Genomic DNA, 14,275 nt, shown 5'->3' with positions numbered 1-14,275 from the left:
CTCAACAGCTCATTGAGTCAGAGCTCATCCGTGTTTCTTTAGCATTAAGCAGACTAGAAAGCATAACCCCCCCCAGGAAGGGACACTGGTTCTTGCAGGGAAAATTAATATAGTATGTGCTAGAATTTAAATCTATAAAATTGTTAACCTTTTCTTCAGACATCAGGGGATTTTAAAATTCACCCTTTTCATTATTATTAAAACAGTCATCACTGAAATTAATCACATAATGGCATTATTCCACCTTAATAAATGTACTTACAGTACATGATATACTGTAGCATTACCAAAGTAACCAGCATAAACACACAGGACTAATAGTTTTTATAGCAATTATACTGTACTCCATGCTGCATGTGATCTTGTGAAAAAAGTATGACTTCCTATTGTCACGCCCTATAGTAAAAATGGCTTTGACACACTAAGACTTTGACACAGAGTTTCACAAAAGCCTTGGTGAACATATGATCCTCTCCAGGAGATACAGAGTACATACTGGAAGGTGTACAGTAGTATGTAATATTTCAATTAACTTTGAAAGATCAATGTTTTTTTATTATAATTATAATTCCTCCCTAGACAGAATAATGTTGTTTTTTTCAACATAAAAAAATTACCACACTCTAAGGTTTTAGAACTGATACAGAGATACAATGTAGATATAATGTAACAGCAGAGTTTTGCCTTTAATCCTTCATGACATTAGGGCAATTTGGCATAAGATGTTCAGGATTGGCTTTTTTAGCCTTGAAAGCCTAAATAGGAAAGATGCATTCCATTAACAAAGAGCTGTGAACCATGCTGTTCAGTATAGACTAGTGGTCTTGATATATTACTCGGTATTAGAATAAATAAATAAATAAATAAATAAAAAACAGGGCTCTGCAGAGCTGTGTCCTTTAATTAGACATAATCACTCTTCTTTTCCCCGTGTGAAGCTCTGTCCTGTGGCCAGCCTCCTGTGATACACCACGGGAAAGTGGAGGGATCAGACTTCCAGTGGGGGTCAAGCATTAGCTACAGCTGTTTTGAGGGCTACCAGCTGTCCACACCTGCAATAGTGGCATGTGAAGGTACCGGCACTTGGAGAGGGGATGTCCCACACTGCTTACGTAAGTTTTAACATTAAACCTTCAATAAGAGAAATATTCCTTTGACAAGTCTGGAAAAAGACAACACAAACGCAGTGGACTATCTAATATCATTTAAGTGTAATAGAAGATATTTGAAAAGTGATTATAATAGTACGTACATGCAGTATGTTTTGAAAGGAATTTCCTTTCAAAAAGTCAGCACTGGTTATTGCAGTTATTGTAGATCCATTATCGGACTGAAAAGAAAGCAACAATCTGTTTTTCTGGAAACGAACAACAAGGAGATTGCAGGCCTCTCTACTTTAATGCTCTCTAGAGGCATGATTGGATGATGCCTGATGACTAAAATGTTTTTAACTATGGCCATGGACATAATAGCAACTATGTATAGCATTTATTATGGGAAAAGGCGGGTTGCTTCTCTTATGCATGCCATCTGTAAGGTAAAATGCGTATTGAATCATTTTCCTTCCAAGCATGCCAGCAGCTATATAACTTAGCAACCCACTGAAGCTAAGTAGGCATGAGCCTGGCCAGTACCTGGATGAGAGACCTCCTGAGAAGGCTAAGGTTGCTGCTGGAAATGTTGTAAGTGGGACCAGTAGAGAGCGCTCACCCTGCAGTCTGAGTAGGTTTCTTGTGCCCCAGTAGAGTGATGGCGACTCTATACTGCATCTTACCAATCATGGCCTCCTAATAATCCCCATCTCTGAACTAGCTTCATCACTCCACTCTCCTCCCCACTGAGAGCTGGTCTGTGGTGAGCATACTGGTGCACTTTGGCTGCCGTCACATCATCCAGGCGGGGCTGCACATTGGTGGTGGTGGAGAGTCTCCATTACTTGTAAAGTGCTTTGATTGGATTATCCAGAAAAGCACCATATAAGTGTGATGAATGGATGTGATAATACTTTAATTTTGCTTTAAGCAGGTTTTTTGTACTTTACATAAACCCTTTGTTTCTGTGACATAGCAGCTCTTCCAGGAGTGGACTGATGAGAATAACAATGATGATGTCAACCATATGGTATTTCAAAAAACCATCAGACATTTCACCTCTAAATCTCTGTTGATCTGTTCTCTGTCACTTGCAGCTGTTTTATGTGGAGACCCAGGTACACCAGCAGAGGGGCATGCTGAAGGCAAAAGTTTCACCTATAGGTCTGAAGTAACTTTCTACTGCAAAGGCCCATATATTCTCGTGGGCTCATCCAGGAGAGTCTGTCAAGCAGATGGGACTTGGAGTGGTATTCAGCCCACGTGCATTGGTAATTGGCCATCTATTGGGTGTTCTGATAGTCAGCATGGTTATTCCAGCTTCTCGTGTGTACTCTGCATTTTCTCTTATGTCCAAGTGGGGTTTTTCCAGGTATTCTAGTTTCCACTAACAGTCTAGGTTAATCAGCTTGCCTTAAGTTGTTCACGATACACATATGTGAGTGAATATCTGTCTGTGTATCTGTAATGGATGTAGCAGAACTTTTAAAACCTTAATCTTTGTTTACTTCAATATTTATGTTCTGTAGATCCAGCATATAATATGTGTAGAGATCCTGGTACTCCTCCCTTTGGCATACCAATCCCATCTCAAGGATACGAGGTGAGTGCTTCGATTGGTCCTCGCTCCAAACTCTTTTCTGAAAAAGCACTGCTTCTTTATTTTGGACCATTCAGTTCACCCTTCATTCCTGTTTGTTTGGGGGTGTCACACAACGACTGGCTACAACCTTTAAGTTGGGTTTTCTGTTTCTGTGTAGGGAACGTACTGCAGTTTCACTAGTATTTCTTCTTAATGAGCTTGTTACTATTCAGACTCCCAGGACTGGGTATGCTTCTAGCACCTACAAAGGTCCGTGACAATTACAATCAGCTCCATGAGCTTGCTTGGCGGCAAAACAGAAGTTTCAGTGATTTAGGAATCAAAAGCCTCTCCTTGCCACACATTTTATTCCTTGAGAGGCACTTAATCACCTACACCTGAGACTCCACACAGGAATCCAGCTGATCAGTGTTCTCTCTTGCCCCTTGAACATGTTTGGGATATGGATGGGGGCAGAGGAAACCACAGACTTCCGTAGACATGGTTGTAGTAGGTATAGCCTTCTCAGACTTCTTGGTCCCAAATGTACTCCTTTTATACACCCGCTCCACATACTGTCTCACTATTTTGTTGCTATATAAAATAATTAAAAATGGACAAAACCTAAATGGCCAGCATTATCAATATATTTCAAGGGTGAAAGTGCTCAGAATTATTTTATTTCTCTCTCTACTTTTGTACCATATATCACTTTAACTTGAAGAGAAACTGGAAGAAGTTTGAAACCTTAGTGAATGCTAGGAAATATTTTAGAGGTGAATTTAATACTGATATATTCAATTTGAATCTCTTTTCTTTCTCTGTAATCTGAATTTCTTTTTTGTTTCATATAGGTGGGAAGTAAAATCTTCTTTAAATGCAGAAAAAACTACCATATATTGGGATCTACAACACGAACTTGCCTTGAAAATTTAACCTGGAGTGGTATACAGCCAGAATGCATATGTATGTATGGTGTAATATAAAAATCCTAAAAGTTTTTTTTTATTATTTGAAATTATTTGTTTTTTTTAAATTAAATCTCCATGTTACAAATGGACAATAAACAAAATCAAATCGATATAAGTGATTTACAGTGTATATAGTGCCTCGCTGACATATTTGTACTCTTCCAATGGTGGACCATTTTGTGAAGTTACAAAATGATGCATTCACATTTTTTAAAATCAATATTCTATTCAAAACCTGAATGCTAAAACTAAAGACTTTTTGCAGCTTTAAGTCTTTTGGGGGTAAGTTTTCACAAATGTGCACACTGGTTTGGTGCAACTTTTGTCAATTCTTCTTGGCAGAGTTGCTCAGACTCAAGTCTGTAGCTTAGGGATAGCTTATGGACTGCAGTTTTCATGTCTTTCCACAGATTCTCTATAGGATTCAAGTCAGGGTATTGACTGGGCCACTCAAGGACATTCACTTTCTTACCCTTAATCCACAGCAGTATAGCTTTGACTATAGCTTTTGGATCATTGTTCTTCAGAAAGCTGATTTTTTTAGTTTTAGATCTTAAGTGGGTTTTCTTCTAAGATTTGCCTGTATTTCACTCCATTATCCCATCAGTTTTAACAAACTTCCCAGCCTCTGCTGTGGAGAAAGTGCTTTGTTGCAGACCCCATGCAGGATTTGAGATGTCTTTTTTGGTTCCACACAAGCCTCTCTGTAGAACGACACCAATGAACCATTAACATTCTTCCTGTCTCAGACTCCCAGGTGCTTGGTTTGGAAGGAGAGTCTGATCTAGGCAGTGTCTGTGTGCCTTCTGCTTCTTAATGATTGATTTCATCACTCTCAAAGAGATATTAAGGGTCTTTGAAATGTTTCTACACCTTTATCCAGATCTCACCTTCATACAAGGTTTTATCCTTGAGTTGTTCTGAAAGCTCTTTGGTCTTTATGTTTAAATCTTTGCTTGAAATTCACTACCTGGACAGAGATAAATGAAAGACTATTATTGCACACAGACAGAGGCAGCTCAACTAATTGTGTGGTTCATTAGAGTATTTCTGTCCACCTTAATTTATTAAGGTTTGCCATAGCAAAGAGTTTTTCAATTTTTCTATAATATTAATTATTGTTATATATTTATTTGTTTGTCTTTTATGATTTGAATGTATGGAGTACACTAAGTATCTAACAAAGCCTTAGCGCATAAAATGTGAAAACTGGACAAGGGTCTGCATACTTTTAGGACACTTTATGTGGTTTCTGCTAACTAAGGCTGTGGCAATTTTAGAAAATAAATATATTTTTAAATAAAGCTTTACGATTTTATGATTTACCTTACTTTCAAGGCTATGACTGTAGTTAATAGCATAGTATAGGATTACAAAGTTATAAAGTCTTTTGGTTTATATGTGGATTCAAAGATGGATCGACACAGAAAGGGGAGTTGATAAAATTCAGCTCAAAATTTCAAAGGTGATTCAAAGAGGGGAAAAAAGTGACGGATGCCCGCTTCAGCACAAAAAAAAAGTTATTGAAGTTTAAGCTTTTACTTCATGAACTATAAATCTGTTATTAGTTCAACAGTATTACCTACTAAACCTTGAGGCTGCTGCATCTCACAGAGAATTTTTTACTGTCAGAACTCTTTAAGTGGCAAAGTTTCTGTTGACAAGGGGAGGCATGAAGACTCTGTATTAATTTTAAATGCAAGATATTTTAGATTTTTCTAAAAAGTTCCTTTGGGAGTATATTTCTTTAATGAAAACTAAACATATAAAATGTTTTCATTTTTAATGCACTGATATTTTATCCATAATTTACTATCCAAGAAAGTACAGTAGTGATTTTATTTGTTTTTCTTCTTTTTTTGTAGCTCATGCCTGCAGACAGCCAGAAACACCTTCTCATGTGGATGTGAAAGCTATAGATCTGCCAACTTTAGGGTACACTTTGATGTATACGTGTCAAGCTGGATTTTTCCTTGCTGGGGGATCTGAACATCGGACTTGCAAAGCAGATGGAAAATGGTCTGGAAAGCCACCTATCTGCAAAGGTATATGGTGTAGAGGACAGCTCCTTCTCATAGTGCGCATCTGTGTAATGCAAAGGGTACTTGAGAAAATCACAGGTGCAATTTGTAGGAAACAGGGCCTTTTAGCACATCCACTTACACTTGACTGTAATGCCCTGAAAATCAATAAACCTTTTTGTTAGACGTCATGTCATATGAAAAGACGTCACATTTGATTTAAAGAAATGCACAATCATATCGGGATTATGACATGCATCATTTTCAATAAGAGGGGAAATGCACTTTTTTAGTTTTAGACAACTTTCACAAAGAAAAGATGTTGCCCCTTCATGTACTGTACACGCACTACATTCTATTTTAGGGTATAACGAATGTTTTTTAAAACCAACATTTGATAATATATTACAACTATCGATTGTGCACCATTAATCACAACACTATACCAATTTGTATTTGCTATTTAATGAAGACTCATTTTTTATAGATTCATTGGGTTATTCTCAGTGAATGAGGATAGTGTGCAAGATATAATGTCATAAATAACTTTTCCTGACTGGGATCAAAAGCTCTACAGTGTACAAACCCCATCATGCTCATGACAGAGCCAGTTAATTGAGTTAATTAGCCTGGCTTTCCTCCTATTTCCCTGGTCTGGTAAGAGAAGCGTTGTAAGACAACATGGAGCTTGAAAGGTGTGAAAACATCCATCCCATCCATTTTCTAACCAGTTTATCCATGGGAGGGTCATGGGAGAGTCGGAGCAAACAACAGCCTCAAGGACGGCCAGGCCACTGCAGGGCCAACAGGCACAGAGACAGATCCTCTCACACTCACACCTCAAGCCAGTTAACCCACCAGTGTATCTGTGGGCTGCAGGAGGACAATTCAGTTGAATCCATTGAGGTGTGGATCACAGATTCGCCCCACGAACTGTTGCACTGCTCTAGGCAAAATGTCAAATACACACACAGCCATTACAGAATGTGTGTGGATTAAACTCCTGGATGAAAACCATTATTATTAATAGTGCACAAATGTAAACAGGGAGTCAATGGCAGGTCCTACAGCATTGTAGAAACATTATTAACCTTTTACTCTTTTTCAGTTGGGCCAAAAGTAAATGACAAAACAAAAGGAGCAGATTCAGGAGTACAGAAGAATAAGATACACGGTTAGTAACATCCGCCACCATAGGAACTGTGTGATAACTTTTTACAGTATACAATCTTTATTTGCTTTGGCTTTATCTCAATTAGTGGCTAGAATGGACACGAGTTATATTGAAAAAGCCAATCATTTTTAGTGAGAAAAAGATTCTTAAGGAGAGTTTACGATGACGTACTGTAGCAATGAGTTACAATGACAGTAGGTCATATTAACCTGTGCACTTCAGTATGTCAGTCTGACTTTTTATTTCATAGTACAGTATGTACCACCTGAAATCACTTGTTATTCTAGTGATGGCCACTGTTAAATTACAGTATAACATAAAAAAATGGTGCAGCACTGTCAAAGTACTTTACTGTTTTAAAATGTAATAACAGTGAATACATTGTGGAACGCATCAGTATAATATAACTGTCTTTAGTTCCCGCAGATGTATTTTCCTTAAACAGTGGTTGGAAAGGTTTCTATGAGTACCTTGGGAGAAGGCAGTCAGCTACCATAACAGTGAACTGGTTTAATGCCACGACCAGTAAAGTCAATGTAACACTGCTGGAACACAGTGGTGTGCAGCTCAGACTTTCAGGTAAGGAGGTAACTTTCAGATGTAATATATTCCTGTAACACCTCCTGGCTAAGTTTGCTTCTTGCTTCAAAAATGCATGAATATTAATGAGCTTTTTCATGTTTGAAATGTCTTGATAATTGAGTTGGGGCCCACCTGTTCATGAATATGTCGTACTTCCATAGGTATATACAAGAAAGAAGAGAATCATTTACTCTTGAAGGTGTACCAGGTTCGAGGGCCCATCGAAATCTTTTTCAGTAAATTTAAAAATGACAACTGGGCAATGGATGGATATGTGAGTTGAAGAACCTTGTTTCCATGCATTTGCATTATTTGCAATTTTTAGTCTTTTGACAAAATATAACGCAACATACAGTACAATGATGTTCATCTAAAAAGAATGCTAAAAATCTTCAGAAACAGTTAAACACTCTTCAGTAACTGTCACTCAATCCAAGGTTTAATTATTTAGGATAACTTTAAGCTGTATGATTAGAGGTTGCTAAACAATTAAAATACCAGCAAATTAAAAGGATTGGAATCATACACAACAATATAGTTCCAGTTTCATTTAGGTCATATTTAAGCTTCTGCTCATTAACAGCTTCAGCTGAGAGAATTTAAAAAAACAGAAAACTGAGAACACTTTAAGGTTGTTCATATACTGAATGAGGAGCATTTGCTGTAAAGTAAATTTAATTTTAAAAAGTGATGAAACCATGAAGATACACATTTGCAGATCACATTTTAATATTCATTGAAACACGTTTTCTAGTATGTATGACTTTTGAACTTTTATCTTCTATCTTGGTCTAGGTGTCAGCAGAATCCGACAGCAACACCTTTGTCTATCAGGGTTTTATTCATGGAAAAGACTTTGGAAATTTTCAGTTAACAAGACAAGGTATTGAAATGAGATACTATTTCATAAATACATGTATGCTATTATGTTTCTAGACTTATTGTTAATTCTAACTTTGCGCGAATTAACAGACTGTGGTACAGAGCCTGTGGGGATTCTGTGTCAGGGGTACAGTAATGTTTACAACAGAAACTACAGACTTCGTTCTTAAGAAAAATAAAAATGTAGCTCCTTTTAGAATTTCAGGTTTTTGGTCTGGACTCCAGAAGTTAATATTTTAGGAATAATTACTTCGTAGACATACTGTTGTAGAAAGTAGACAAAGTATTTGATTAGCGCACAAATACACAAATAATTATATCCAAGTGTTTTTATCAAGATTTTAATGTCTCATTCATTTCACAAGCTAAAGAGAAGGATTTGCCTTTTTTGTCATCAGGCCTCATCACGACAGACACGGACCTGTCCAACCCTTATTACGGCACCAACAGCAGCTCAGTGGCCGCTGCCATACTGGTGCCATTCTTTGCTCTGATTCTGTCAGGGTTTGCCTTTTACCTCTACAAACACAGGTGAGACACCCTCCTGTCTTCAGAAGACCAGACTCCAAAGTCACAGTGTTTGTCAGGAGTATTATGGGGAAACTCCTGTGGCCTGTTGCTGCCCACTGACTCTTCCCCAAAACAGACTGTACCCCGGCAGTGGTATTGGTAGTCCTATGGAATCAGAGGAACCTAAGGGCAAAGAAAGGGGCATGTGCTTAAACAGAATGACTATCCTTAATATTAAAATACATAAAAATAGGCAGGGTGCACTCACCAGACACAGATGAGAATGAGAGATCCAAAGATGTAATGAGAATGGGCTGCAGGTAAGAAATGAGAAACAAAATGACTAGGGAATTATCCTTTTACTTATGCATTCCCATTTTTATTTTACATTTAATGCCATTATCTAAGAGAAACTTGCCAGGGATATAATTCATACAGTATTAAGGCATTATTTCTTTGGTCTATTTAAAAATTATAACTACTTTGTTACAGTACTTAAATCAACTAAAAATTAATCAGTTAGTTTCTTGTACAAGGCATTATAGTAAGCTGGAAATATCCACATTAGCATATTAATATGAATGTGCCGAGTTAGCAAATCTGTTACTTTAAGCAATGCAGCACAGCTGACAGTTAATTTAGGAACTTGAGTGCTCAGATAGAGGGAAGCAAAAGTTACCCATTAAAATAGGATGGAATGTGCATATATGCTGCAGGTCAATTTTACTGTTGTGAAATTCCTCATTTAATTTTTTTCCCCCAGTATTACACCTGCAATGCATGACTTTAAAAAGGCCGTTGGTTAGACATGATTATCAATAATTCAAAACAAATTTTTAGCAATACATTACCTGCTTTACTTGTATTGTTGGCATCCAGAAAGTTCTGTTGAATAGAACTGAAGTTTGCAGGTTAAATGATAGTGCTCACTATAGCATTGGAGCACTTTGGCTTTGCTGTGAACATTGTGTACTGATTCTATAAGCGAAAAAAAGGTTATCATGTTTTTCTCCCATGGATTTGTCTTTTGTTATGCAGTATCTTTTTAACCATCTATTGGTCCTGAACAGCCAGATGTTTTTTAGTGTTAAAACTTTACAAAAATGTTCTTTCAAGGGTCAAGATGAGCCACCTTATTTATAAACCATCTGTATGCCAGCATACTGTAATGTCTATCGCACAGTAAGATCCCCTTCCTGTGTCAGAAAAAGTGTGGAACAATCATGAAAATGTAGCTTCTCTTAAAAACTAAGCAACAAAACAAAATAATGAAAGTATAGGACAGCAATCTGTGAACAATAGTGACACTTTTTTTAAGGTTGACATACAGGATATGTTTCTCTGAGGATCCTAGATAAGAGTTTGAATACAGCTGAAACTACAGTAGAGTGATCCAAGCTTCATATACAAAGTCGTGAATCATTGATTTGGACTTTTCTATTGCGAGGGTAACTTAGCACATCTAGAAAATGGCACATTTGTGTTTCTTCTGATGATATTTAGCTGCTGCTTCTGATCATTATGTAATTTAAAATTTTGAGTGTCAAACTATCCCTAATTTAATTGTTTGTGAGTCTGAAGTACATGGGGTACTGATTTACAGATACAACAAAAAATGTGCAAATTTCTTTCTTAATAACTAACCTTACTGTTCCAGTGTCATTGGGATTTCAAGATGTCTGTAAACCAGCAGCAAATAATTAGAAAATTAACTGTTCAAGTGAAGCAAATGTAATTTCAAAATAACAGTATTTGTCTTTTGTTACAATATCCGTGTTTTCTTTGTTTCTCTTTTTCTCCGTTTCCTTACGAGGGTTAAAATAATACGTTTGTCTTGTTTGGGTTTCTTTACCTTTCAGGACAAGACCAAAAGTACAGTACAATGGCTATGCAGGCCACGAGAACACAAATGGACAGGCTTCTTTCGAAAATCCAATGTATGACACAAACATGAAACCTACGGAGGCGAAAGCTGTGAGATTTGATACAACTCTGAACACAGTCTGCACAGTAGTATAGCCTTTGTTGTCAGTTTTGACTGATTCATAGCCATACCTCTTGGGTAAGCAGTAACTTCTTTGGTGCCATATGCCCATCTCCTTTGTGACTCTTTGCTTTGCTACTATACACTTTATAACAACTTCTGTCAGGAAAAAAAAAATGGCATAAAAAGAAATAAAATGTTCATTTTCTGAGAAACAAAAAGCTCCATCAGGCACAGAATAAGCTAATGGCCAAGAAAACAAAGAAAAGAAGTGACTTTGTTGGATCAAGAATTACTTCTGAATATCTTGCCAGGGTGTCATACTGTATGCCTCAGCCTTTCATGTTGCTTACTGGAACAAAGTTGTGTTTTTTTCACGCACTCCCTTGGGAGATGTTGAAGTCTCTTGAAAAGACACATAATTGTTGACAAAAGGCATTTTCTTCACATAAGATAAATGATGAAGGAGACGGCTTCTTTCAGCTTCGTTGCTCATACCTTTCCAGACATTTCCAGTAATAAAAGAGAAGAAATTGCTACAACTACAACTGCCTGTCTCACAGCAGAACCTGCTATCCAGATTCTGGGTAGCTGGTGGAGTTCTCTCAGCTGTCGTGTTGCAAAACCTAACTGCACAATTTTTGCACTAGTGTGTTATGAATGATCATGAAAGTGGTTTAAAAAAAAAACACAGGGTTTCTATACACTGACCATTTGTATATAAGCATTTCCATGTTCCTGAGAAGCATGTCGTCATGCTATAGCTGTAAAAAAACAACTTTATTTTCTATGTTTTGCAAGGGTTATATGATAATATGAAGCAGTTGCTTATTTTATACATTAATATGTACAACAGGTATGGCAAACTAAGTGACACAACCCACAGCTGAATCTGCAGTTTATTTTATAACAGGTTAAGACTGCTGTTTTGTTATTGCAAGGTGTAATCCGTATATGGGCAAGTTTGCACCATTCATCCTTCTCAGCAATGTATCAACTTATCATCAAAATTACAAATAGTTTATGTATTTCCAAATTTTGCATTTTAATCATTGTGATCTTTTAAGTGTTTCTGATATGCAGATGTTGTCACCCCAGCGACTGACAGATATGGTATGTCAAAATGACAAAAATTCAAGTTCTTAAAATTATGTGCTCATTAATGTTTCACATAAAGTTTGGCACAAGGGTTATAGTCTGAAATATGGTTCATAGTCATGTGTTAAAGGTAAAACAATTACTTCACACTGCTACATCACCTTCAACAGTCAGACATTGGTTCACAGTCCCTTACTCACAAAACTGGATACTATGAGGCATGAAGTTTTTGGTTATAATTGGCGTTACAATAGGGACTAAAGGACCACTTTTTAATTGGTTCAACCAATATAAATAATACAACCAATAAATAAAATAAAACCAACTGATACCTGATAACTGATTTTATTACTGTATATAAATAATAAAACTAATTAGTAAAATAAAACCAATTGAAGATAAGTAACTAGGGATAATTGGTGCAAGTTTGCAAATACAAAAAATATACCTTTTACATGTAAGAATATCATCATTATACACAATGCTGGAGAAAAGAAAATATATTTTTTCTTAAGTGCTTAAGTTATTTTTAATCTCAACAGCTCTGAATGCTGAAGTTTTTTCATAATCATATGTTTAGGGTGCATATGTTAGAGGTAGTTTTGGCCAGTTGCACTAGTAACCATATACTGTATATTTAATGCCCAGACAGTTTAAATTTGGTCCACTACAATAAACAGTCTCTTATACAGTAAGTTTGGAATTGGGGTTCTGCTAGTACACTAGCAAAAAAAAAAGGCAGGGTTGTTGGTAAGGTTATATTACTTCTTTAGATAACTTGTGCAAGTATTCTACACACTAACTGCTCAGTAGCCAGCATAATATCAGATACAACAGGAACAACTCAGAAAGAAACGCTAATTACTGTACTTAGAAAATGCTGGGGACATATAACCTACCAAAAAGTGAAATATCCTGCATTAACCACATTCTCTCATGCCTGGTAAGGAAGTACGCATGCAAGTTAAGATCATCGGTAAGTAGGTTATTGTGCTGTCTCACTTATTTCTGTAGCATCATGTGTGTATGGTTTCACACAATCCATACCCACAGATATGTACAGTATGTAAACGTCCTGATACTTGCTCTATTGCCTTTGAAAAAGGTCAGAGAGACAGAGATAATAAAACACGTCTTATCTTAATTAATGGCTGACATTCAGGATTACACTAGAATAGCTACAAAGAAACCTAATACAATGTGTATTCTTTCTGAAAATGAGTGCCCATCCAAATGAACAGCAATGCATAAAAAGATTCCCTGAATGTGTATCATCAACTGTATGTTCTTAAAGTATGTAAATCAAGAAGCATTAGGCTCACCTTCATTTTCTAAGTAATTTCTATTTTGCATCAGCACATATTTCATGAAATTTTTTATCTATTGTTATGGTACTGTGTACCTAAGGTAAAAATGGTGGGTGAGGCTTGGTTATATTAAGGTGAAAACAGAAGGTGGAGACCATACCTTTCTTCCACTGTATGCTTCTTGTGATGATAGAACTGCTGCTTTTACGACACATCTTGCCTTTCTCCAGGCTAGCTGCAATAACGTTTCCCTTTCTCTTCTGTAAAATAGTTTGTTAAAAAAAACATAAAAAAAACAAAAAAAAAGCTGTAAAACTGCATTATGTTCGACATCATTCCATAGAAATCATTGCTGTTTTACCATATGCTGCTGACTTGAAGTAGGTGCAAAAGAACTTTTTTTTGTACAGAGATATATTTTTTATGAAGAATTTGTAAAATTATTAAATATGCTGTACTTTTTTGATTAATGTAGGTAAAAATTGTTAAAATAAATGTTTTTACTATACAAAAATGTAATTTTTTCAATTAATGTAAAGTATATATATATATCTCTCTCAATAGCTAGTTTTAAATTCTTATCCTCTTGCACATGTGAATATATGAAAAGTGGCCTGTGAAAATACAATGTATTCTTTTGGGATAAAAAAGAAAAAAAAATCAAGTATATACTGTGATATAATTTGTTCAATGACACAATCTTGAATATATGATTTAAGAGCAAGATTAAATATTTGAATATAGTTATTTGGTCTATGTCGAATATGTTTTAACTTTAAAAACTTTCCTTTAAGTAATACCCAAGGAGCATTTTTTGCTCCATATAACCATTGTACAATATACGATTCCATCTCACCTAATGTAGCTGTAAGTCGTCAGATTTACTTTACAATAAGAGGGTGTGCATACTGTATTTAATTGATGGTGAGATAAGAGAATTAATGTGAGTAGCCTGTGAAAACATGTGGACCTAAACAGCATTTCACATTAATGCCATGGGAAACTATGTAATTATTTCACGGGTTATAGGAGAAAATATACATGTACTTATTGTAAAGAGGTACGGTACTCAT

At 36.1% G+C, this 14,275-nt stretch overlaps 1 protein-coding gene across 1 annotated transcript in view; it reads left to right on the top strand.

The window, feature by feature from the left end:
* The window catches only part of csmd1a (CUB and Sushi multiple domains 1a), a 604,432-nt gene extending 591,063 nt beyond the window's left edge, over positions 1-13,369 (top strand). The window contains exons 60-70 of the mRNA XM_015363222.2: positions 939-1,112; positions 2,189-2,362; positions 2,621-2,694; positions 3,528-3,639; positions 5,510-5,689; positions 6,774-6,839; positions 7,257-7,418; positions 7,583-7,695; positions 8,217-8,304; positions 8,702-8,834; positions 10,673-13,369. Of these exons, the coding sequence (XP_015218708.2) occupies positions 939-1,112; positions 2,189-2,362; positions 2,621-2,694; positions 3,528-3,639; positions 5,510-5,689; positions 6,774-6,839; positions 7,257-7,418; positions 7,583-7,695; positions 8,217-8,304; positions 8,702-8,834; positions 10,673-10,832 (1,436 nt within the window). The 3' untranslated portion in view covers positions 10,833-13,369. The remainder of the gene's footprint in view (positions 1-938; positions 1,113-2,188; positions 2,363-2,620; positions 2,695-3,527; positions 3,640-5,509; positions 5,690-6,773; positions 6,840-7,256; positions 7,419-7,582; positions 7,696-8,216; positions 8,305-8,701; positions 8,835-10,672) is intronic.
* The last annotated feature ends 906 nt before the right edge of the window (positions 13,370-14,275 follow it).

The sequence above is a fragment of the Lepisosteus oculatus genome, chromosome 17, assembly GCF_040954835.1.
Source record: "Lepisosteus oculatus isolate fLepOcu1 chromosome 17, fLepOcu1.hap2, whole genome shotgun sequence".
NCBI lineage: Eukaryota > Metazoa > Chordata > Actinopteri > Semionotiformes > Lepisosteidae > Lepisosteus > Lepisosteus oculatus.
This window is presented reverse-complemented; position numbering and strand designations above follow the sequence as displayed.